A 26,051-nucleotide genomic window follows, 5' to 3' on the forward strand; every position below is an offset into this window, starting at 1 on the left:
GCGAGCCTTTGTTTCAGACCCAGTGTTTGCATGCTGGTATTCTGAATATCAAAATGTGCAAATACTCTGAATTTTTGAATCATTCTGCATTGTTTGATATGTTTAATTCTTTCCAAGCTAAATGTGTAGTACATCAAGAAACATGATACGACTTGTCATACATAATATGACTTTGAAACCAGAGCCACCAAAGTGACTTGCTCTTGAAAGTGGTAGATTGCAGATAACTAAATAATTCCTTATGATTGTACATTTAAAATACTCAAACTGTTTAAAACTGTTTTCATCAAACAAAAATAATCCTGTATGTGCTACCTATGCTTTAGGGTGGTTTGCTCCCCTACTGTAGTCTTTTTGTCCTTCACGTCATATTCTACTGCTTCAACTTTAACTATATTTTTTGTTCTTTTGGTCACAATGAATCAGTTAATGAATCAATTTCTCTTAATCCTCTACACAAAGTCTGTGTTTACTTCTGGCAAGTAGATGCAGCATTTTTCAGGTGTGATGGTTTACTGATGGCATCTGATTTGGGAGTGCAGTAAATGTTCTTGTGAAGAGTGTCTGTGGAGGATGTGCATAGACAGGGGATGGGGGCCCAGGGGGTTGTTGGGATATGAAAATACACTTCTCATTAAATGAGTGCTCTGCTCTCCATTTACTGCGTGTATGTTTCTATGATCATGTGGGCTATGTTAACTATTAAGAACATGAATCCTGGATGGAAACTGTGTATCAATTAGGAAGAGTTGACCAAAATCTGAATTATCTTGAAGTCAATAATATGTATGAGTGGCTCCTTGCCTGGAGGAAAATAGTAGTCTGTTAGCTTTCTCCTTGATCCTGCTTTTGTGATTACCAGCTGGTGGGCTGTTTGGTAGGCATCTGAGCAAATCTCAGCAGTCTATCTGACAGGTGTCTGGGCAGCACAAGAAGTTTTCTATCATGTTATTGACCTACTAATGTTAACCTTGGTGTGAAAAATACTGTGTTGAAGTGAAATACCTGGTGTTTAGTGGAAATACAAGGCTGATAGCGTCATCCTTTATGTGCATGTTTCTAGATCTGCAAAAAGCTCTCAAATGCTAGTGACTGTGGTCAGCTCTGCATCTTCCCATCTTCCACCTTGAAGACGGGAGGACAAGAATCATTTTCCACTTTCTGTCATTCATTCTTAAGCAAATCAGCATTCTTAAGCAAAAGGAAATATTCAGAATAGACTGAACTGAACCTTTAATAAAACTTTCCCACATGATGGAACATTCCTTGTTATACAAATGTTGTATTTCTGAATGGCATGGTTTGCTATTAATTTTACTAGACGATCTGGCGTGTGGAATGTATACTTCTTGAGCAAGTACTTCAGTGTGCCACGAGAGCAGAGTGAAAATGGATGTATGGCTCTTTTAGGGAGCCAGAAGGAAGATGTGAAGCTGTTGAACTTGGTGTGTTTGGATGTGAAACATGTCTCAAACATTCCTACCGACAGTGATGTAGTTTGCATTGTGGAATAATTTTGATTGAAATGAAAGTGGAAGGTGTCCACCTCTGCACTATAACTGCAAGTTTATTCAGTCTGTGGAACCAGAGTAGAATGAATCTGAAGTGTACAAGGAACTGAGAAAGATAGCTAAAATGCATGTAGAGTGAAAATTGGGTTCTCGTTGCCAGCTGTTGTGCTCCAAGATGTCATACCTCATAGTGTGGTTGTAACCTTAGTAAATTCCTAGGCATGCTAACCTGCTAACCTTTACTTTTTTCTCTTTTCAGGCCAGTATGGAAATCCTCTAAATAAATACATTAGACATTATGAAGGATTATCTTACGATGTGGATTTGTTACACCAAAAACACCAGCGTGCCAAAAGAGCAGTATCGCATGAAGATCAGTTCTTGCGCCTCGACTTTCATGCTCATGGAAGGTTAGTGATGCTTCTAAAAGGTATTTGCTTTAAACATTTCAGTTTTATGGGTTTTTTTTAATTATAGTGATATATAAATACTGAAATATAGTTATTCATGTCTGAGGGAATATACTAAAATGCAATATTGGCAGTTCATAGCAAGTGTTTGCTCTGGTGTCCAGTATAAATGTTAAATTGCTGCTTGTAATCAGTCGTTCAAACTTGTGCTGGTAACTGTTAATGCACTTCAAAGATTCAATAGGAGTAGAACTGGGAACAGAATTTCAGCAGATTCTGACTTTATTGTGCAGCCATGGCATATTTGTTTACAAAAACTATGCTGAATTTGAGCGGATTTGGTTTACTTGAGGAAATGCACGGTTTCAAATTGCATTCCAAACTACAAATTTGGCCCCGGAGTGTTCTGTTTCATGTGTAGTAAAATGGCATTTTTCTGTATAGCTTAGCAATTATTTGACATGGAGAAAACATAATTGCTGTTACAAGACTGCTTAACCATACATTTAATTTCTGATTGAAATTTCTTCAAATAGTGAAGTTGGATAGTCAGTGTGAGTAGTGGAAGTATTATTTGTGGATTTCATTTAGAAAGTGCTGCTTCCTACTTTGTTTTTTTTATATAATTGATAAGAAAGAGAAAGTAAGTTAAAGTATTTGTCTTTGCTTTTTTGCTGACTGCATCCTGTGCAACACCATTACCTTAATATATTTTTTAGGAATGTGTAACACCCTTGCTTGTCTAATTATTTCAGTTACAAAGGAAATAACTAATCTTGATAAATATTTGTTATCCATATCTAGAAACAGAGGAAACTTGACAGAGCAAAGGTAATACCACGTCTTTTGAATCTGTGCTTGGAATGTTCATTTGAGTAAATATTCTCCCTCTGCACTAGCTTGTAATTTCTTGAAGGAATGAAGTGTTGCTATTGGAAGCATATGGACAATGACTGAATTTCAGTGCACATTTCCAGAAGGCGAGCATTAGGGTGTATTTGCAGCTGCTTTAGAATAGGAACCAAAGTCCTAAATTTGAAATCCTCTCCTTAAATCCATGTTTTTGGGTGTGATCTTAATCCAAATAATTCTATTATTTAGTTGATAGTCACGCTGTTGCTAACTCTGCCTTATCTTCACAGACAATCAGTAGCCTTTCCTGCTAAATTCTTTTTATAATATAGGTCTTTGTTTTGAGTTGGCTTCTGATGAAATGGTTGCCTTATGGAGATACGAAACAATGCAGAAGCTGTCCAAGTATCTACTGCAGTTCACTGCTGGAAGTAGCAAATGGAGCTAGCTGGATCACAAATGTTTTTATGTTGCATCATTGTTCTCAAACATTGTTTGAGAAAACTTTCCTTATTTAATCTTCATCTGAAAAATCAGAGTATACGTTTAAAAACAATCTCTTCAAAATTCTTATTATTGGAGGATTTAGAATAAAAATGTCTGGTTTAATGCCTGAATTCAAACAAATCAGCTGTTATTAGATGCTAAAACACTAGATCCATATGGCACTTAAGATCACTGAAAGTAGGCTATGAATTCTTCTGAATTATTAACTGTGTACTGTAGATGAGTTGATATTGTTGCTTTAGGAATGGTGCAAAATGTGCTTATTCCTGAAAGTCTTGAAGTAAGTAGGAATTTTTAAAACGATAGGGTTTTGTAGTTCATATTGTTTTAAAGCAGTACAGTTGTGTATCTCACATATGCCATTTTACATTGAATGTTTTGGTGTGAATTAATTTAAGGTGCCCTTTGGGCCTGAGGGCCTGAGGAAGATTCACGCAAAATTAGTGACTGCAGTGTTAGTATTAGTTTGGGGGGGGAAAAAAGTACGTAAATGGAATAAGCAATGCTTATGGCACTAGGCTGCAATACAGTGAAATAATTTAATGTGATATAACTTCATTTTGTATGTCAAGGTAATGTCAGCAATTCCAAAAATTATGTTGGAACATGACTAAAATTGAAAGGATATATTTGACTTTGTACGCTCAGTCTTGGTTGACTAAACCAAATGTGTACTAAATACATATTTACTGTCTTTAACTTACTGAGTATAGCAGAGCTATATCTTTTTCAGTATAGGCATTTGCAGTATATTGCAGAATATCTGAAACTGAGCTCCCATCAACTGCAGATGTCAAAAATATGCTGGATACTTCACTATTAGAAATTACATTTTGAGGACAGAATTTGAAAACCTTGCCTAGTGTTGGATGATCTCTGAGCTTTAGAAAATAAGAATTCCTGACACTGAAAGAATGAAGAAACTACCTCTAGGCAGTGTTTATCTGTGCTGTCAGCCCTTCTAATAACTTACACTTTCTATTTTTTTTTCCTGGTTTGTGCTTTGAAACACCAATCTGCAGCCACTTTGTCCCATTCTTGTTGTTGGCTCTGAATTATTCAAGCTGCCTGTGCAACATGAGTGAACAAGTAGAATTTTTCAAGCGGTACTTAAACACATAATAACATTTTATTTCTAAATTAAAGGTACACCAAGAGCTTTTTTCAGATGTTTTGCAATTTAATTACCATTTTTCATAGGTTTTTTTTAACCTTAAACTATATTTAAAAAAAAAAAAAGCTGTAAGTTGTTGAGTTCCAAGCTGCTACTAGAACATCTGGTCTCTACATAGTCCTTACAATAATTGTTACTGAAAGTGCTTGCAATATACTTGCACCATCACTTCTTTGTAAGCAATAGAGATAAAAAGGCCCTTCATATGGTTATGCTTGGAAATACTTTTTCAGTTGTTTAATACTGTTGGATTGTTTCTATAAAATCTGGAAAATATGGACTTCAAGAGTAAAAATCCTTCTCTGTGTTTAAATTTGTGCTTAGAAGTCATTGCAGCTAATTCCAGGGTTTTTTAGCTCAACATATTCAAATCTTAAAAATCAGTTTCATAGGAATAAAGTGCCATAAAGACTGAGGCTGTGTCAGTTGATGCAGCTGGAACAACCTCGTCTTTAGGCTTCACCTGAGACAGTTTATCTGGACTCAGAAGTTCTGCTGTATCAGCTGCTGACCACCATTTGTGATTGCTCTACATAAATGCTTGTAGAGGCTTGCTATGTGATACGAGCTGTGCTGTTTCTGGTGTAACCATTTGACTTTTTTTATTCTCTGTTCTACAGTAATTTGTTATCCATTTTATTGCCCTTCATTATTTAGAGATAACAAGTTAGTTCTTTAATAAGATAGTTATTGACTGAGCAGGTTATAAAAATAAAGGGGACTACCCAAAGGGAGCTACTAAGTTCGGCTTTTTTTTTTGTCCACCTCGTTTTTAATTGTTAGAACCTGACACAGTATGTATGTTGTCAACCTTATAAATAGAGGTGGGGAGGTTATTTTGGATTAACAGGAAACCAGGTGACACAGAATTTGCATTTAATTCTCCCTACTAAAAGTTTTTACTTGGGAAAAAAAAGAAGAGTTTATTCTCAACCCTGGGTAAAGATTAATCTGCTCTTAAAAATAGAAGACTGTACTCTTCAGGACAGAGAAATAATTGACCTAAGTTATAAGAGTGTAAACTAAACATGTAGCTACTTGTTAACTGATTTGAATGGTTTCTGTTATCTGAGCTGGCTTATGTGTTGACAGCTACGTATATGAAAAATAATCAGTGGCAGATTGTTTAAAATGAGGGCTGCATTTCCTTAGAATCTTATCTTCTGGAATAACAAGCTTAGCAGGTCTGTCTTCTGGAGATCTGGAAAGAAATGAGCGGCAATCAGAAGTGGTGCTATACAGGCATTAACCACAGACCTTAGCTGTGAGCATTCTGGTTGGGACTGCTCCCTGTTTTTATGCTATAGATACTGTTGTACACTTTTAATATAAATACTTACCAAAGGACAGTTCCTTCTGTCCACATCTGGATGGTTAATAGAAGATAAGTGCAGAGATTCCATCACCTGCTGTTTCAGATATTTTCTTTAGTACAGGTAGAAGGACCTTGGGATTTGTCAATTAGATGATGATGGAATACATTGTGTGGGTTTAATAGTAAATGGGAACAGCGTAAAATAAATACATCCTCAAAAGTAGATATAGTTTATGAGTAGTAAAAGAAAAGAAAACCACCTAGTTTCCTTCTTTCATGCTGCTGATTATATCTTTCTTCATTAGTTTTGGAAAGCAATATATTGGCTTCCTATCAGTGTCCTAATATATCATATGTCAAATGTTTCATCATGACAGAATCACTGACCTTAGAAGGTAACTCATAATCAAAACAAATGGAATAATAGATCAAGCATTAATTCTTAACCTGTGTACCTTTTATATTCTTCTTGTCAAATGCTGTCAGCACATGCACATAGCCGCCTTTTAGAAATTTATTAATTAAAAAAACCCTGCTTTCTCTGTGATTAGAGCACAGAATTGAAATAACTGGAGCCCATGGGAAACTACTGTTTTTTAACTAAATGTGACACTATCAGCTATTTTTCTTCAGTTATCATTGTGTGCTTGTGAGTCTGATAGCCTCCCTGAGGTAGACTAAGGGAACATCAGAGTCTGTTTCCTGATAGTCTCAAGGTACTGCAATTAATGAGTAAGGCATGGCAAAATGTAGCTTTTAACAAAGTTAATTATGTAACAGTGTCAACAACTTTACCAAAAATTTTGGCTTCCACTGAAGAAGCAGTCATGCGGTAACTAAAGAATGCCTTGTTGCTCTATCAGTTAGCAGGTATATGTAAGACAGAAGCAGCAACAGGAAAGGTCAAATCTTGCTCTTGATTGATTTATTTCTATCCTAGACAGTCCTACTGCTGTGGAATGTCTTATGCAAGTTAGTAGATGTGGAAAAAGCATTATTTATTCTGGAAGCAATTACCTTCTGTCTGATATCTCACTAGCCTAGGGAATACTAGGCTACAGTGTTCAGAGTGCTAACACAGAGAACTCTATGTACACAATAGAAATGGTAGCTACAAAAATCCCCACAAACACCTTCTGATGCCTCTTACTTATTCCACTGTGGCTAGATTTGGAAATCAAGATGATTAATGGTATGGAGGAATCAGTGGTTCTTCTCTGGGACCTCCTCTCCATGGAAGAATTCACCAAGTTACAGATGTAAATAGGGAAAGAAAACTGAGACTTGTTCTCTTCCATATCGTTTTGAGAGGGATAGAGATTAGTTTACAGAAACCTTAATAAAGGGGAACAGCTACTGACTTTGAAGAAATTCACAGAAAAATTTAAGTAAGCTTCTGTATCAGATAAGATACTGAAATGGATTTTCTGTAGGGTCTTTGGAAATCTCTTACTGACAGATGGGAAATATTACTGACGTTGGTGGATGCATTCTTGATTTTTGTCTTTGAAAGAATGATGAGTTGGATTTTTGGGGGGTTCATGCCAGCCATACATTTGTTTGATGCAGTCATTACAATCTGGAGTTTCCACAGTTATAAACTGGCATCTTTCTTTCAGTGTAATTAATTTGTCATTTGTAAGAAGCATATTGGCAATTTCTCCTGTATCTTTTTAATTGAATTTTTTTTGTAGTGGTATTCATTTAAGCATAACAGCAAAGTAACCTTTTTGCACTTGGGTATTTTTTTTCTTTTTTTCTGGAAGCTTACTGTCTTCTCCAGAAAATGCCATCGTAGGTGCTCTTGGTGGGATTACTAAATGTTTCAGCTCACCACCGGCACAAAACTATAGACTTATTCCAGTAAAAAGTCTCTATCAGATATTAGAGAATGGAGGAGAGCTATTCTAAAGTGTTGAAGATATCTGGTCTTTTAATTTCAGTTCAGACATCCTTGAAGAAAGTCTGATCCTTAGTAACTATGGGGAATTTGGTCACAGAAAACTTAAACTTTTGAAGGTACTGAGCAGGGTGTTACAGAGTAAGTGAAACTTCTTGAGCGAGGTTCTTTGAGTTCTTATTGCTAGTCTTAATTTTGTCTGCCTGGTCATTTCCAATTTCTGTTTTGAAGAACCATACAATATCGTTTAGCCTCTTGTTGCTTTTTTTTCCCTCTCCTAGAAAAATGCACTGCACATTCCATCCTGGGATGCTTTCATGGATGTTATTTTGTCATCTTCATGATCTGTCACCAAAAAAAGTGTTTCAGAGATAGTAGAGGCATTACTTAGTGGAAAATTATTATTATTTAAGTATGTAGGTGATAATATAACAGCTGTCTGTTGTAGGCCTTGCTAAGAGGATGTGAATTGCTTTTACCTGTTTGAATTTTTCAGTGAGTGATTCTAATATTCAAATGCATCTATAGTGAATCATTTCTTCATTCTAACAGGAAAATCTGCCCAGTTACATTACATCCATGTTGAGACCATGATGTGGGCACTGGCAGTCCTGGCTGTAAGCCTGAGCATCTCAAGGAGTTGCTGAAGTAATCTTCCACATCTGCTAGCCGCATCTCAGAATTTCCTAACCTTGTGGGAGATGCTCTCCTCTGGTGGTGCGTTAGTGGTGAAGCTTCTTGGAAGTTTCATTTTCACTGTGGCAGCAATAATAGATAGAGGTAGTTTGATTGTGAATGCATGGTGGAATAGTCAACATGAGTCACTAAGGAGCCCGTACCATTTTTCAAGTGTAGGCATGGCTTTTTCTTTATCTGTAATATTGTGTTGTAATGTACAATACTGAAATATTTATTACTGTAGTGTCATTATAATGTGCAAGTGAGAATGGAAGATATATTTTGAGTATGTTTCAGATGCATTAAAAAGTGGTTACTTTATTTCTTTTGTTATGAATGTTTGAGTTTCAGATGTAACAGTAAGTAGCTTGCTTCCATTTTGTTTACATTTTATGTAGGTTGCTCTGAAAGTAATGCCTCTTATTTATTTCCATGGAAACTTCAACAGTTAGTCAAAGCATAATAACACTAGTTGATAGAATAAATTCTCAGCTACAAAACACTATTCTGACAGTGCCACCATCATTAGCTGTGTGTTTTTGCCAGCAATGTACAAGAGCCTGCATGCTGTGCTCATGGAAATCTGCACCAGCACAGGTGACCTACTGTTGCCTCTGCTGAAGTGTGCCATCCACTGCCTCACCATACTGACATCCACTGCTTTGTTTCCATAAACATTCAGCAAGTGTCAGTGAATGTCAGTGGGTGCCATTTTTTCTGCGTAGTGGAATTGAGTTTCACACTTTTGCTTCATCCACACTTCAGTGTCAGAGGCCATTTTGTCAGACTGCCCCTCTGCTGCCATCTGTTGCATAGCAACAAAATGGAGTGGAATATTGGTGGGAGCGTTCAGCCTCTACTGCTGTACTACCAACATCCTCCCTGAAGTTGTGGGCCAGCATAGTAAAATAGGAGGTGTTGCTTTTGGGGCAGCCCAGGTATTTATATATTGGCAGTGGATATAAAATAAACTGGTAACTCTTGTTTGTTCTTCTTCTCAGTTGTCTGATGGTAAAAATTTCCCTTTAGTTACATCTGTGTCTGTCTGGAGGAATCAGAGCAAATCAAAGTCAGCATTTTAGATTTAAAGCCCAGTGTTCTTTAAACCTTGTAGATTTGACTACTTTTATCAAAAGCATCAAAATAGTCTTGCTTGAGCAAATCTTTCTAGGCTGTAATCTAATTCTTGTACAGTATAAATATTTTATATAGAAAAATTCACAAATTCTGTAAATCTCTCTGTGTGAAAACATTGGTTAGAAGTACTTTGTGCTTTTGTAGTTGAGGCTTAAGGACAGTTTATTATCTCTTTTTTTTCATTTTAGACAATTCAACCTTCGAATGAAGAGAGATACATCTCTTTTTAGTGAGGATTTTAAAGTAGAAACATCAAACCAAGTAATTGATTATGATACCTCCCATATTTACACTGGACACATTTATGGTAAGTACACCACTTTAAAATGAATTAAAGTGCAGTCATTGTAAAACACTGTAAAGTGCAAAACATTGTAAAACATTGTTTTAATAGTACATATACATACGAGTGTATATCCATATTGTTAGGTTATCTTCATTATTAAACTTCAGTAATGCATCTAAATAAAATTCCCTCCACTTTTATCCTCTGACAAGGCATACTGAAATGATTATTTTTACCTAACACTTAACTGTACATCCATAGAAATTGAAATTGAGCTGTTTGTGAACTTACTCTTTATAGAAAAAGTCCAATATATTTATATATTTTAAAAGTTGCATTCAAAAAATAAATAAAGCAAAATTAGGTACTGTGCTTAGAGGAATTGAAGGGTTGTGAATGTCTCAAGCATGTATTCAGTCCATCCCACATTTAAACATAACTACAGTTTTAAGAAAGCTACGTTTGAAAAGAAAAGAGTGCCTTGAAAGATACATTTTCCTGTGAAAGCTTTTAGAATTCAGTATACGCTCAGTGTTGTTTTATAATTGCATGAATATATGTATAAAAATAGCACTTGAATATCAGATTAAATGCTGTATGTCTGACACCCTTAAGACATGGAGTTCAGTTCTCTGCTGCATGCCTCTTAAACTTGTCCTTTATGCATCTGATCCGTACGGAAGATGTCAAAGTTGTTAAACAGAGGAACTTATGATTTTGGAGCAACTGCATTTCTTACTGTTGAATACTCTTAGTCTTTAAAAGTTTAGACACAATTTTCTCTAAGAATATCTTACTCCTGTCATACAGTATATTACTATTTTATAGTTCATAGGTTTTAGGCAGTTGGAAACTGCTTCACAGTCAAGATTATTATGCTTTTATCATTCCTTAGCACTGTCTGATTAAAACCTTGCATGGAGTGTATGCTTGAAGTTTGCATGGTACTGAATGCCTTTAAAAGGGTAAGGTTTTTTTAAAAGTCACTTTCTGTCATTAACAGGTGAGCAGGGAAGTTTTAGCCATGGGTCTGTTATTGATGGAAGATTTGAAGGATTCATCCAAACTCACAGTGGGACCTTTTATATTGAGCCAGCAGAGAGATATATTAAGGACAGAACTCTACCATTCCACTCTGTCATTTATCATGAAGATGATATCAGTGAGTACTTCATTTTTGTGCTACAGATGAAATAATTTTTTTTTCTATTAAATGTCAAAAACTATAAGCCGTTTGTAAGCATCAAGTGAGACTTCAGCTTGCATGTGACAGAGTGAATCGTGATGTCCTAGAGTGATTTATATGAAGTTATTGTGTGAAAGAGATTTTTGACAAGCCCAAGTGAGTTTTCCTTATTCTTCCACTTTAGGAAATTCTTAATAGTCAGGTTTAAGTGCATAAGCAGTGTATTTTCTGTAGTTTGTTTTTTTTGTTGTTGTTGTTTTGAAAAATGCCACCTTAAAATGTCCTGATTGCTCTTTCTTGTGACCTGAAAAAGAAAGGGCAATTTAAGTTCAAGTCACCATGCACTTAAAAAACAACGAATAAAGGTGATGCTTGTGAAAAATAAAAGCTTCACCTGTGTGTATGGGTTCAGAGGTCTTCAGATAGCTCATTAGAAGATGCAGTGTATGTCCTGCTTTAAAAAGCTCTGCTGGGCGTTGAAGCTGATGGAAACATATGGGGAATACTACTTAAGGAGTATGGCACGATTAACCTAGCTTTGAATGGAAATGCACAGAAAGACAATAAAATATCATGGAAATGTTATTATGCTCTTGAAACTGATGTATCAGATTTCTGCACTCTACCTACCTTTGCATGTATGTGTCTTCAGCTGGTACAAATTACATAACTTGTATAATTTTATGGAGCTTTTGAATGAACGCAGTACACCAAATTTAGTAACATTTTGAACACCACATGTTTTCTGACTACCTAAACGTGCATCTTCCTGCTACTTACAAGACTTGTAATTGGGAATGAAGTAACAAGTGGGCAACTGAGGATGCTATCATCTCTGATAGCAGCTATTGAAAGAAACCAAACTGTACTTTATGGGAGCAAATAATTTGATTTCATGAAAATGACTGCCTTGTAGAAGTGATGTCTGTTGTAAACGAATTACTTGAAAGCTGGAGAAAGCTAATAATGAACTTGGTTCATATTATTTTACTAAAGTGGATGGAACAGTGGATGGAAATATGTATTTTTGTTTATTTAGATGGTAGTATACTGCCTCACTGTTTTTGCCCTTGAATCTAATGTTATCAGAGCCTTCAGTTAGAAACAAAATCAGATTATCAGAGATGTCTCTGTCTGTTCCAGAGAATCACACTTAAGGAGCAGCATAATAGGGCTTCCGTATCACCAAAAGAATGAGCATTGCTGCTCGCTCAGCATGGTTGGAAGTAGCCCATCGTGCAGCTAATTCTAAGCAGTGCTATTAGAAAATGTGCTACTCTGATTAGTTGTTGTGGGTGCGGAGTCAGATGTGCATCCTTCTGATTCTTGGTATGCTTTGCTTTGGTATCCCATGCACCTCTGTGATTGCTGTGGTCTGAAATACCTGAAGTGTACAGCTGCTTCTTTTGCTTTCTGAACAGTCCTTTTGAGAATACATTTTTATGCCTTTCATAAGAGCTATTTTTGCATTGAACTTCAGCTCAAAAAAAAAAAAAAAAAGACTTTACAGTAGCTTTAAAAATGAAGGCAAACACTCTGATCTGTTACTGTATTAACTTAAGCTAGCTCTTGTAAAATAGAGGCAAACTTTTAGCATCTTACACAAAGGCAACAAAAATACTCACATTACTAATCTGGGAGAGAGGGGGAGGGGGTGGAATCTTTGCTTTTATTTGGGATATTTTTTGGTCAGGAGCATTTTAGCCTTTTGAAACAATATGCTTTTTAGTGCCTTTCAGAAATCACAATGCAACATATGATTAGCATCTCAATGAGGTCTTATTCAGTAGTTAAACAAAAGGTTTTTTTGTAAATGGGGATTATATTGTCAACTTTATAAGGCAGCTTTTGTCTATGTTACAGTGGATATGGTGGAAGGCAGCCTTCTATTCATGACTTGAAACACAACTTGAATGATTTCAGTATCTAAACCACTCCCGATCAAACAGTTTTATAATCTAGTGCAAGAAAGATGCAAACTGCTATTTTCATTAAAATGTTTTGGAGACTGCTTTCTTTAACAGTTAAGGTTTCATTGGGACTTCATTTACTTTAATTAAATCCTTTATGCTGTAAATGTATCCCTGAGTTCATACTGTAAAATACAAAACTGGTTGCATATTTCCTCAAATCAGCAGTAGACAGGAAAGCCCGTTCAGAACTTCAGGAAAATGAAATTTGTCATTTAATTCTCTGTTTAATTCTGTGTGGTCTTGGAGGAACTCCACAACTGAGAACAGAAGGTAGAAGATTTTGTAGTTCTGCGTCGCGTCTGCTGAATTAACTGCCCATTGCGGCCTGTGTATTGTTTGAGAACTTGATTTGTTTGGGCTTCTTTCATATTGTGGTTGCCAATATGATAATGAAGGTTTACTTGGCAGTTTTCATGGGATCTGTGTGACAGACTGCCTATTAAAAAAAACAAAAACAAAAAAAAAACAACCCTTAATACAGATTTCCCCATCTGCTTAAATTTGATCTTTTGTTCTGACACCATTGCTCTTGCTAGTGTTGGTCAGACCGTGTGGCTATTGTAGGACTGAATTTTCATCATTTTCAAGGAAATCTTGGTATCATGTCCTTGCCCCAGATGTAGTATCCATTAAGTAGTTAACCTGAATACTCCACAGGTTATACTGTTTGCTGACGGATAGAAGCAGAAAATGTGATCGGGAGTCTTTTATGTCAGGTAGTGCCTTTTTTTTTTTTTTTTTAATAAAAATTCTTTCAGTTCATTTGAGAATCTATAGTTGTATGTATCATTAGTAACTTAAACCTTTCTGCCATTTAGTTAAATAAGAATGAAATTTAAAACTCTTGCCCTTGATTTTAGTACTATTATTACTGTCATCTTAACGTTGTGTCAGAATGTACCAAAATAGAGATTGGAAAACCAAAAAATTTTAACAACAGGGAGGAAGAGAAATGAAGTTTTAGTTTTACCTGAGGATTTTCTTTAGTTAGAGAACTGACCCTCTAATTCAGTTATGCCTTTATAGACTGTGGTGGAAAGTAGGCTGCTTGTGTTTTTCAGTTGAACGTGACTGGCAGCAGCCCTTCTGATGGTAAAGCATGTGTTTTCTCATGATCCATTCTTAGGGCTGTGGTGTAGGGGTAAGCCAAGAGCCAGCTGAAGGCTGTACTTCTCAAAACCATTAAAAGCACCGCAAGAACGTGGGTCAGACTTCTGTCTCCCAGTCATCTGACACAGTGTAGTTCCTGTCTAGCTTCTTCAGCGAGGAAACTTCTGCAGGGGATGGTGGAAATAACATGTCTTGGAAGATGAACAGAGAACAGTGCCTTTCCAGTTCAGGAGTAACTCAGTATTGAAATAAGAAAGCTTTGTTTGCAACTTTCTCTGTAAACAAGACTTGCTCCCAAACTATACTCTAAATAACCTTACCTCCTCTTTTTAGCAGAGAGGATGCAAGTCTGTCATTTGAGTTTGTTTTTCCCAGCACATACAAAACCTTGGCAATTGCTCTTGCAGAATGTTTAATGTACATTTATTAAAATAATTTTAATGGTTATACTTTTGAAGTGTTTCTTTCCAGAAACTACTTTTTGAGGTGGGAAATATTTCCTTGAATTGCAGCTGGTCGGTATTGGAAATGTATTAAGGTATCTCCTAACTTCGTTGGGAAACAAGATACAGCTGGAAGACTGCTTAGCTTGTGTAATTCACTGGGAGCAATTTTTTCTAGTACTGTTCTGTCAGCTGTCAATGTTACAGAGTATGAATAGAAGTGTGCTGATAATATAAAATGGCATTTTATGCTGATAAAAAATATGCTGTATGGTCATTTTTTTCCGTGTGATTTCTGTGGATTCCTAGAGGTGCCACTTGGAAGAGTTGCTCTGAAGCTGTGGTGGATTTGCACAGGTGAAGTGTACTGGCAGCAAGACAGTATTGTCCCTAAGTCCTGTCCTTGTGAAATAGGCACTGTATAACATGCCCTTAGTGTAGGGATAAATAGTGATGTGAAAGCAGGCAATGAGAATTACATTTAAATTAAATGCTGGAGAATAGAGATGGGAAGGGTCATATCTATAATCCTTTGCTCTTGATAGCTCCAGTCTAGCAATGGGAGCCACAGTACCCAAAGATGCAGATCTCAGCAGTGATCAAGCAGTGCTGTTTGTTGGGGATAGCAAGGCCAACATTACACCAAATAGTTACTCAAATTCATGCAGGAATGAGGTGGCTTGTAGTAAACATTTTGTCTCACTTGGTTTCTCTGGCCTAGTGCTAGGACAAGCCATACTGGGAGGAATGTCATGAGACCACAGTTATAAAACAGTACTCTTGTGCAGTTAGAATTGGAAACATGGGAAGCTAATATGAAGAAAAAAATAAGAAAATAAATAAACTCATTTGAATAACTATAATTCATGACCACTTGTGTAAAATAGTGAAAGGACAAGTTATTTAATAAGTGTAGGACTTTCAAGCTACTAATGACTGTATTTCTGTAGTTGTCCCTCTGAAGATACATATTTCTTTTAATTTAAACTGTAATCCTTATTAGAATCAAAACTTGGATGGAAATTGCCTTCCATGCAAAATAAAGATTTTGCTAACAACGTCTTTGGCAAACAGAAGTAAAAAGAAATAGGCATAAAGTTTATTGAAGAAAAAGTGATTTTGTTTTATATTAGGGTAGCTTCTATAAAATTCAGGCTTTAAATTCACTTTGAACTACAATACTGTATTTGGACATCTTTATGAAAGATAAAGTTGAGTTGTAGTATGGTAATGAAGAATATGCAGCTGCAAGGTTTTAGTTGCTCTTAAGCTGAAATTTTAAGCATGCTTATTAAATTAGGCTATTTCCTAATAAGCAATGTTTATAATTGCTGCAAATATTTTGAACCTGGAAAAGGATCCAGTTTTCAGAAAATGTTAACTACGTTTTGTTTCAGCTAATTTATCGTTAAACTAGACAGCCACATGATTTCTTCTAATACTTGTAAAAGTGTGGTTGGGGGTAATAAAGATTGGGAGAATACTTTATTTGTTAACTAATTTGTACTTTCAAGGTTATCATTGGGTCTAATGAATACAGTCTTTCAATTCTTTTTACTATAAACCTATATTGAATTTTTTTTAACAGAACTCCAGTGCCTTTAACAGCATGACAAGGATACAGTACTCAAATCTGTTTCATTTTCCTCACATTTTAATGATTGAAGTGTGAAATTTAGAGCTGGATTATATATTGATAAAATAAAACTAACCTTGTCTTATCCAAACCATCTTTGATATATTTGATCTCAAATAATAATTTACCATTGAGTTCCATTTCCTTAGTCTTGCTATTGGTTCAAGCAAGTCTGTAACGATGCCCGAATAATAACTATTGTTCTTACATTAATACATTGCTCACTCCTATTTTCTTTTGATATCTATAAGAAAACAATTTTAAGAAGCAGTCATAGTATTTTTGGTTTGTTAGGCTTTATCTTAGTCAAAACAATGAATGGAAAAAGGCTGCTGCTTAAATCTTAGAATGCTTCCTTCAGAAACTATGTGAGCTTATTAGATACAAACTGAAAAAGTTGCTGTGATAAAGCTATATTTATTCTATTATTTATATTTTTTTTATATTTTATATTTTATATTTTGACATATTTTTTTTTGCATATGAGTTTGAAACCTCAGCCTGGCTTTCCTCTTTGTAGAATATCCTCATAAATATGGACCACAAGGAGGATGTGCAGATCATTCAGTATTTGAAAGAATGCAGAAGTACCAGATGACTGGTATAGAAGAACCAACAACAGAGGTACTACACAGGCTATAATCAATTATACTGATTGGAAATTAGTGTAATAATTTCCTGTTTCTTTACTTGATTTCTTTCCTAGTTTTGGTCTCTGTGTTGCAAGGAACAACTACACGAAAATGTCTAACCTGAAATATTCTAGTTGTTTCTTAAAATAATGTTTCCAGTTCTTTTTCTTACTGCTTCTGCTGCTCTGATGTGCTAGCTCCTCATCTTGTTGAATCCCATGTGGTCTCAGATTTTTTAGACAATTTCAGATGGATTTTTTTTAGTTAAGCTTGTGAAGAGGAATTGCAGTTGAGAAGGAAGTTTCAAGATGACTTGATCTGAAATTAGTATGTTTGTCCTTGAGGAGCAGGAATTTTCGTGTTTTTTGTGGGCTACTCTTGTAATATGAGTGCTTCCAGTGATAAACAAAGCTGATACGAGTAGGAGGGTCTTAGCAGCAGTTTGCAAGTGCAAGTTTGAAGGGGTTCAAGTATGCTGCAGGTTGCCTGTTATAGGAGGTCAGTGGTTTATAGAAGCATCTTGCTTATCTTTTTAAAGTCTTAGTTTTATATTTGCCTTCAGTGTTGCGCCACTTGTCAGAAATTGGGGATTTTTTCAACAGTTTCCAACACTAAATTGAGTTCATTTTAGTTTTAACTGTATTCTGAACGTTTTGAACTTTTACCATCATTTTGTGATGTTCAAGATATGCTAACATAATGATGCTCTACGGTTAGTAAAATAGCATCAGCAATTTCAAGTATATTTAAATTGTAACTTCAGATGTTGAAGACATAATCGACACTGTGATGCAGCTCAGTGCTAGTATAAGTAATGTGCTTTCCCAGAAACGTCCTTTTAAAAATTTTATAGTGTGTTATCAGACCAGCAAATGCCATAACACAGGTGTTAGCACATACAGCTCTAAGTAATGGGCTTTATTTTGACTTTGTACTTCTGCTGACGTAACCAAGTTAATGACAATATGAAGTAACCTGTGTTAGTGAGGATGCATTTAAATCCCACGGCAATATTTTTTTAATCTATAAACAGTTTTTTCATCTTCAAAAAGAATTATGAGAAAGAAAAGTTTGCAAGATCACATGGATGAGAAAAATGTATTTCAAAGTGACTGCCTTTTGTAATAAATCCAAAATGCTTGGAAGGATTTGGCTGAGTTGTCATTAAGACAGATGATGTACCTGAAGACTATCTATAGTGTATACTCAATTTAAATCAACTTTCATGAAGCATTGTAAGTCAAAGAAAACTAATGAAAATCTCATTGTTCATGTTAGTAGTGTGTGTTTAGAAAAGAAATTATTGCTATGCTAAGATCATCTATTAGATCTACAAATGAATGTATTTGTTTCCCATGTGTATGCAGAAGCCTTCTGAACAGCCTGACAGCAATGGTCCTCAGCTTTTAAGAAAAAAACGTGCCACTCAAGCTGAAAAAAATACTTGTCAGCTATATATTCAGACCGATCATCTGTTCTATAAGCACTATGGAACAAGGGAAGCTGTAATTGCACAGGTATTTCTAAGCCCTTTGTTTAAACAATCAGCTTTTATTTTGATTATTTCTGACTAATTTTAATTAAATGAGCGCAGTAACATACGCAATTAAGTTTCATTTGTTCAGTCACCCTGTCTTTGTTACAGGCACTCTGGCATTACTGACGCATTGTTTCTCTAAAAGTACTCAGTATGCTGGTGAAAAAGGCCACAGACACTTATGCTTCCTTTTGTTAATAATTACAAATGCTGTTTGTTGAATAACCTAAACAAGGCTTGTCTGATTTTATTTTATATTTTTACTTCTTTTCTCTCCTCTCTTACTTAGACAAATACCTCCTGAAGACTTTTGTTCTGTTTGACAGCCTGCCAGGCTTCTCTGTTAACACTCATGTAGTCTTCTGTTTGAAATTTTAGCTCAGACTACTGTGAGTTCATAGCACTGAGTTCTGTTCGTGTAGTGTCTCACATAATGGAAGGTCAGAAAAGCAGTGGTAACTAAAGGCAGATGCTTTTCATTTGTCAATATAGCAATAATTGGAAAACATTTTTTGTTCACCATTATTGCTAAAAAATATATGTATCTCCTTAATTATACTTCTCTTGAAATAGAAAATTGCACTGCTATTTACAAATCTGTCTTGCACTGTATGTTCATCACACTATACATCTTAATTGAGTTGAGTCATGTTTTCCAAAGCTCTGAAGTCACCTTCAAGATCAGGAGCTCAGTGAGTTAGTGTTTCTATTCTATTGGAAAAGGTAATTGATAAGGTTTTTTTTTTTTTCAGATCTGTTTTTCTACCAGAAATAAAAGAACAATGCTCAAAAATTTTTTTCCTCCCAAAAAAAGAAAGTACAATGCTTTGAATACAATTTTAATTATAATACCATTTATAGTAACAATGAGCTGAAAGAGTATCACAAATAGTTGTCTGAATTTCTAGTTAATATAATTATGTAAAAATAAATGACTGCTAAAGATTTTGCTTCCACCTGTTGTGTTAACAGGAAATAAATCACTTCATAACCTCGTATGTACAATGTTTGCCATTAGTGTTTACTTTTAAAAGGCCTGTTAGGACTTACATTGTGTAATAATGCGTATATATAACAAAGTATAGGCTGTGCAGTTGTTGTTTAAGATGATCTATGGTGTACTGCATAGATCTTTGAACTACAGGTGTTTTGTTTTGTTTGACAGATATCCAGCCATGTTAAAGCAATTGACACAATTTACCGCTCAACAGATTTCTCAGGAATCCGTAACATCAGCTTTATGGTGAAGCGAATAAGAGTAAGTAATACTGGAAATACTTGCAGCTTCAACTGCATTGGGTGTTAAAAAGACCTGTTGTGTTTTCAGGTCTGTTCACCTGTTACTGTTTACTGTCAGTATTTAATATTGGGTGTCTTCGTTCGCTAATGACTTGCAACTTCATTTGATTTTGGTGTGCCTTGTCAAAAGCATGCTATGTCACTGTGAAGGTGCAGTCAACTCATACCAAATCAACTTCCTTCGTTTCATATAAATGTTTTATTTATGTATATATACATATAAAATAATCAGAGGATAATTATAAACTTGCAGTATTGATAAAATGGAAAAACGAATAAGGAGGATTTACTAGACAAATTTAATTCTTTACTTTTAGAACTTGTTTTTCCAAACACTGGAATTGTAATATGTCTTTACCTGTAAATCTTCAGCAACATCTTCAACTGTAACGTAACAAGGTATTGACAGCAATAAGTCTCTTGGCTGATACTTACAAATCCAATTAAAATGAATCACTTATAACAGTTTGTTTCAATTTACTTTTAGATTAACACAACTGTAGATGAGAAGGACTCTTCAAACCCCTTCAGATTTCCTAACATTGGTGTGGAAAAGTTTCTGGAACTGAACTCAGAACAGAATCATGATGATTATTGCTTGGCCTATGTATTTACAGACCGTGATTTTGATGATGGAGTCCTTGGTCTGGCTTGGGTTGGAGCCCCTTCAGGTAATTGAATCCAAACCTTCAACACTGTGATATTAAGGAAGCACTGTAGGTAGGTTCAAAGAAGAAAAGTAGGAACTTTCACATAAGCTGACTAGAAGCAGACTTTTCGTAACCAACGTTTCACAATTTTGGTTTCATATGTTGTTGTTTTTTTTTATAATAGAAGCAGGATATCTCACTTCAGTTAGTCTTGTTGTCTTCCTGATGAGCAATACCTCAGCAATAAGGAAGAGCATATTTCTTTCAGCTGACAGAGGTGACATTGGGTGGCTTTTTATTTATGACAGGTACAAATGACCAGTAAAGTGACAAAGGAGGCAGAAGCATTCCTGCTGCATGCAGAGAGAGAGCTCAGAACTATGCAGTTTTCATTTTCTAGTAGAATAACCCTGCAGAAACTTTAGGTTTCTAAGTAATACTGGAAATATTTTTGATACATAAGTAAAACCAGGGATATTTTGTTCTGGGAGTTAACAGAATAATTGTGTAGATGTTCTTGATCTGCTGCTCGTAGTTTCAATCTAGTCATGTATTTTGGGTCTTAGTATCTCTTGCTATGTTAAAAACTATATATAAAACAATGATTTTCATGTATGCAGCATCTTGATGTTTTCCTAGGACGTATTAGTTTTATAAATCAGTATGTTTAAAAGTTGTTACTCTTTTCAATTCAAAGAAATAAAAATTCTTTAATTATAGCTCAGCACAAATTTAAAATTGTGTCAACTTCCACAAAAATTGAGAACGATCAGTCTTTTTCTATAGCTTAATTCTTGATTGCATAGCAGTTACTGAAGAAGAGAAATAACAGGTCTATGAGACTTTGCAGGAGTCTGGATGCTTCCATGAGAACATTCTGAAGAGCTGTAAATGGAATTTGAGTAATGGTGGAAGAAACATTATAGCAACACCTCACTAAGGGTTTAAATTATAACCTTCCTTTTTCTGCTGCTGTACTTTCTTCAGGTTAGCTAGAGAGTACTGGATTTGTGTGAGAAAGTTTTGTGCTGTGACATCTGTTTTTCATTTTAGGAGAGTAAAATGCTCATATGAGCATTCATGAAGTATTCATAGTGGAGTAAGTATGTTAAGAGAACACGTGAGCAGTGATTCTAGTGATTGTGGAAGAACCATAGGATGCATGATACACAAATTACCTGGGTAAATAGGAAACTGGGTTTATGATGATTAATTTAGTGTATACAATAGACAAGCATTGGGTGAATTGGAGTATGAGTTCCATAAGCCCTTTTTCCAAAAAGAAGATTTAACTGGCAAAAAAAGCAAGTTGCTTTGAGAGATTTTCAGATTTTCATTCTTAATACATGTACTGACTTAGGTTAAATGGGATATTTCACAAAAATAAAATTTTACATCAGAAGGCAAGGGAATTCCTGGGGAATGTTTCCTTGACACTGTTTTTTAGGAGTAGAACAGCTGAATTTTAGAATGCTCACAGTATCTCAGAACAAACCTCAGTTACATAAAAGTTTGAAGTTGAGTAATAATTTCAAGACTTCTCAAAATAAAGTGTGATGCCCTTGAATATTGACCTTCTAAACAAGTCTGATTAACTCACACATCAAAATCATTTTCAGCTTTAGATTTTACAGTGAAGAGAAGGAATCACTTTTGCTGACAAGGACATGTTGTTAATCTTAGGCATTTTTTTAGTAGATGTTTTTGCTGCGACAGATCTTCCATGACTGTACTGTACATTTTCTAATTTGTTTTTTTTTTTTTTACTTAGTAAAATCCAAATGAGATGTAGATTGAGTCTACCTGTGTTGGACATTGCCTACTACTTGTCAGGTTCTACAGCTATGATAAAATCAGGACTTGTACATGCACTGAAAAGCCCAAAATAGATCTTGCTTAATAGCTATTCTAAAAAATCTAATTTCTTGTGTGAATGAAATCATTCAGTGCTGAGAGCATTAGCACGGATAAACTTAATCTCCTTTCAAAGTTTGGATTAGTATTAATTACGCAGACCTACTCCTCGTTTGTGAGGATCCATTGAGGTAGCAAGCTGTTTCTTATTCCAAGTATCAGATGAAAGTGACAGTGCTTCTTTTCTAGAGTGGTTTTTATACTTTTGCCTAAATACAGGGAGCTCTGGTGGAATATGTGAAAAGAGCAAACTGTATTCTGATGGTAAGAAGAAGTCTTTGAACACTGGAATCATCACTGTTCAGAACTACGGCTCTCATGTTCCTCCCAAGGTTTCGCACATCACTTTTGCTCATGAGGTTGGACATAACTTTGGCTCACCTGTGAGTATTACTATTGATCTGCTGCTTTCAATCACTTTGAAATGCATCGCTTCTGAGTGAATTTTTACCACTAATTAATAAGTAAAATATCATGAGTGCATGGCTGTTGTGTACAAAAAGCAAGTTGCAGAAGTAAGTCTTCTTTCTATTTTGCAGTATTGGTGCAAGGGTTGATTTTGTGGATTGTTTCTACTAGTTCAGCGTCTTATAAAGAAACGATTACTTTTTCCTAAAACTTTGTTTTTTACTGGAGACTATGGTCACCTAAATCCTTTAGATATATTTTGTTTTATACTCCAGCAGAGGAAGAATCAATGCAGAATTAAGATGATGCTTTATTCAACAAGAAAACAAAATTGTCTCCTTTTCTCATTCACTTATTTATACTTAGATTATTACCTAAAAAGAAGAAAAATGTGAAGAGTATTGAGATACCTACAATGACATTTTATAACAAAATTCTTCCTTCTGGAAGTTTAGATAGTTAAATTTGCAAACCAAAAGCATGAGGCTTTTTTGGCTTTGCTGGAAATGAAAATAATTGGGTGGGCTGTTTTTAGTTTTTCTTAAAGCTTATTTATGTAAGTTTTCTTCTCTGGAAAGTAAAATGAAACTAAAATGACAGAAATGAGTTCCTCAGAAGCAGATTCTTGCATATGAATACTTCATGTGCCTTGAGAAAAATCCCTAACACAACTGCTTTGAGTACGAACAAATGTTGCAATTACAGTTGAAAATATGAGCATGTGAAACTGAAAAACTAGTCTCACTGAGTGAAATATCTCTTGGACTAGCTTTGAAGGTGGTTCTTTCAATTTCTCTGAGTTCTTTTTGATTCAAGAAAACATGTAAAAGTGAACGTTTGATTGTTCCAAACTGTAATAATTGATTCTCACGAGTGTGTTAAATGCAGTGTTCACCTACTACTTTTGGAAACATAAATTATATTCCTGGAAAGTTGTGTGTGTCAGAACAGCATTGAACTTCATCTTACTCTTCACAGTTCATTTTTTTGTCAGTGTAAAGGCTAGTGTGCCAATCTGTGATACATCATACTGGATATTAGACTTGTCATTGAAAGACAGAAACAGACTTCTGCTCTAAAGTTGCTCTTTGCTCCTTCCTCAAACCAAGAAAAAAGATGGACTGCGTTTCAGTTATCTCCTTCAGCTTTTCTTCCACCTAGTTCTTCACCTTTTTATGATCATAAATCAGTCTCTTTAGAAGATGGAATTTTTTTTTGTCAGTGTTCGTTCTAGGACACGAATTTTCGGTATATGTTCTCAAGAATTCAAGTAAATTAGCTTGAAAAACTAGATGCTTGTTGTCAATGTAAGTTGTCAATGTAAACTTTGTTTTCCTTATGCTCTGAGAAGCTGTAAGGAATAAAGAAGTGTTTTATGATTAACAAAGCCAAAATTTCAGTTTTGTAAAGCTACCAAACCCAGATGTCTCATGCGTATACAGAAAAACAAGAAGGGAGAGCTGTCTTAATAGAAACACTTTAAATTTTTTGTTTTTCAGCATGATTCTGGAATGGAGTGCACTCCAGGGGAGTCCAAGAACTTGGGACAGAAAGAAAATGGGAATTATATCATGTATGCAAGAGCAACATCTGGGGATAAACTTAATAACAACAAGTTCTCACTCTGTAGTATTCGAAATATCAGCCAAGTTCTTGAGAAAAAGAGAAATAACTGCTTTGTTGGTATGTACATAGTCATCCTGAAAGCAGAACAGATAAGTTGTTAATATTAAGTTTAATCAGAATTTGTTTTAATGCTTTTTGTTTTGCTATTCACTTTACTGGAAGATTCAGTTGAATTTGAGATGTGTGTGAATTTGAGTCTTGTGTCAAGTTCTGAACTCCCCAGTACATGAAAGATGTGGATGTACTGGAGACAATCCAGCAAAGGTCCACGAAGATGATTAAGAGATTGAAGCATATGACATGTGAGGAGAGGCTGAGAGCCTGGAGACTTTATCTGGAGAAAAAAAGGCTGTGAGGGATGCTAACAGGATAGGTAACAGGGAGTAAAGGAAACAGATCCAGACTTTTCTTAGTGGCACCCAATGAAAGGGCAGGAGAAAATGACACAAATATAAACAGGATTTTCCATGTTTTAATGTGATGGTTTGTTTTTTGTATGTGCATGGTTTTATGTTGCTTTTACTGTGAGGGTGATTGAACACTGGAGCTGGTTGCCCAGGGGGCTGTAGAGTCTGTCCTTACAGGTACTCCAATCTGTCTGGACAAAGCCCTTGGGAACCTACTGCATTTGACCTTGCTCTGAGTGGAATATTGGACAATACTGTCTCCAGAGATGCCTTCCTACTTTGTCCGTTTCCTGATTGTTGTTGTTGTTCTGGGAACATCGTGGTCAAATGCTAAAGAAATGTTAAAGGCTGCAGCCTCTCTGTTCTGTGAACTTGATGTAATAACTTTGTAGCTATCTTCTCTCTGAAGTCTGTGTGTGATCTCTTGGAAGTTTTGTGAGATTGTACAGCAAGTAGCTTTGGGACTAGGAGTGAAGTATTTCATCCCAATACCATCAGCTTTTTCTTTAAGGTTGTCAGACACTATGAAAGGGAAAAGATCCTGTTGCACTGCAGGCTTAGCATAAAACTTGTTCTTAGCACTGTAGACTTCTTATCTGTACAAGAAACTCCCATTGTTATCAGAAGAAACTTTTTATACCAAGAAGCTTAAATTGTATGAATGACTGATCTGAGCAGTGAGCAAGTAGTGCAGGTTGATTTACTAGTCTGTATGAAGTCCAGCATGAAGAGGTGCTTTCAGTCTCCCTTAGCTGAATGCTGTTGCAAGTCAATGTTTCCTTATTTGTGCATTCTTGGTACTGCTTTTTACAAAAATGTACTGGTGTTTTTCAGAGTCTGGTCAACCTATCTGTGGTAATGGACTGGTAGAAGAAGGAGAGCAGTGTGATTGTGGGTACAGCGACCAGTGTAAAGATGAATGCTGTTATGACGCAAACCAATCAGATGATAAAAAATGCAAGTTAAAACCAGGCAAATTCTGCAGGTATTGTACTTATTTGTTATAGTATACTTGTAAATAAAATACTTTATACAGGAGTGAGAAGTTTATCAGCACAAGTATGGTGTGCAGTTCTTGGTGCTACACTGTAGCTTGCTTATCTTGTTATTCAGATGACTTTTCAGTGACATACTAGGTTTATGAATAGAGAAGTGCAGACAAATGTGTTAAAATTTGATAATCTTTGTCTGAAATTTGTTGTGCAGAAGTCTGCAAAAGCTGTATGTTTTGGAAAAAACAAGGCCGAGGTGCTGTTTTCATAGTAGGGTACAAAAAAGCATTAGTTGCCCAAATAATAATACAAGGATATTCTGATATTAGGTCTGTCTTGGTGCCATTTCTACAGTATTGCCTAACTAGATGATGTTTTAAGAATATAAATTACTGGTTGTTTTTATCTTTTTATACCTGTCCTACAAATTATATTTGTAAACCTTCTAGTATCTTGACAGTGTTCTAT

General features: G+C 35.4%; 1 protein-coding gene across 1 annotated transcript in view; it reads left to right on the forward strand.

Moving 5' to 3' along the window:
- The window catches only part of ADAM10 (ADAM metallopeptidase domain 10), a 42,411-nt gene that overhangs the window by 9,512 nt on the left and 6,848 nt on the right, over nt 1-26,051 (forward strand). The window contains exons 2-11 of the mRNA XM_085233886.1: nt 1,771-1,921; nt 9,673-9,791; nt 10,774-10,932; nt 16,639-16,742; nt 18,118-18,267; nt 19,453-19,545; nt 20,074-20,257; nt 22,370-22,533; nt 24,058-24,241; nt 25,426-25,576. Coding sequence (XP_085090012.1) covers nt 1,771-1,921; nt 9,673-9,791; nt 10,774-10,932; nt 16,639-16,742; nt 18,118-18,267; nt 19,453-19,545; nt 20,074-20,257; nt 22,370-22,533; nt 24,058-24,241; nt 25,426-25,576 — 1,459 coding nt within the window. The remainder of the gene's footprint in view (nt 1-1,770; nt 1,922-9,672; nt 9,792-10,773; nt 10,933-16,638; nt 16,743-18,117; nt 18,268-19,452; nt 19,546-20,073; nt 20,258-22,369; nt 22,534-24,057; nt 24,242-25,425; nt 25,577-26,051) is intronic.

The sequence above is a fragment of the Meleagris gallopavo genome, chromosome 12 (assembly GCF_905368555.1).
Source record: "Meleagris gallopavo chromosome 12, MGAL_WU_HG_1.1, whole genome shotgun sequence".
Taxonomy (NCBI): Eukaryota; Metazoa; Chordata; class Aves; order Galliformes; family Phasianidae; genus Meleagris; species Meleagris gallopavo.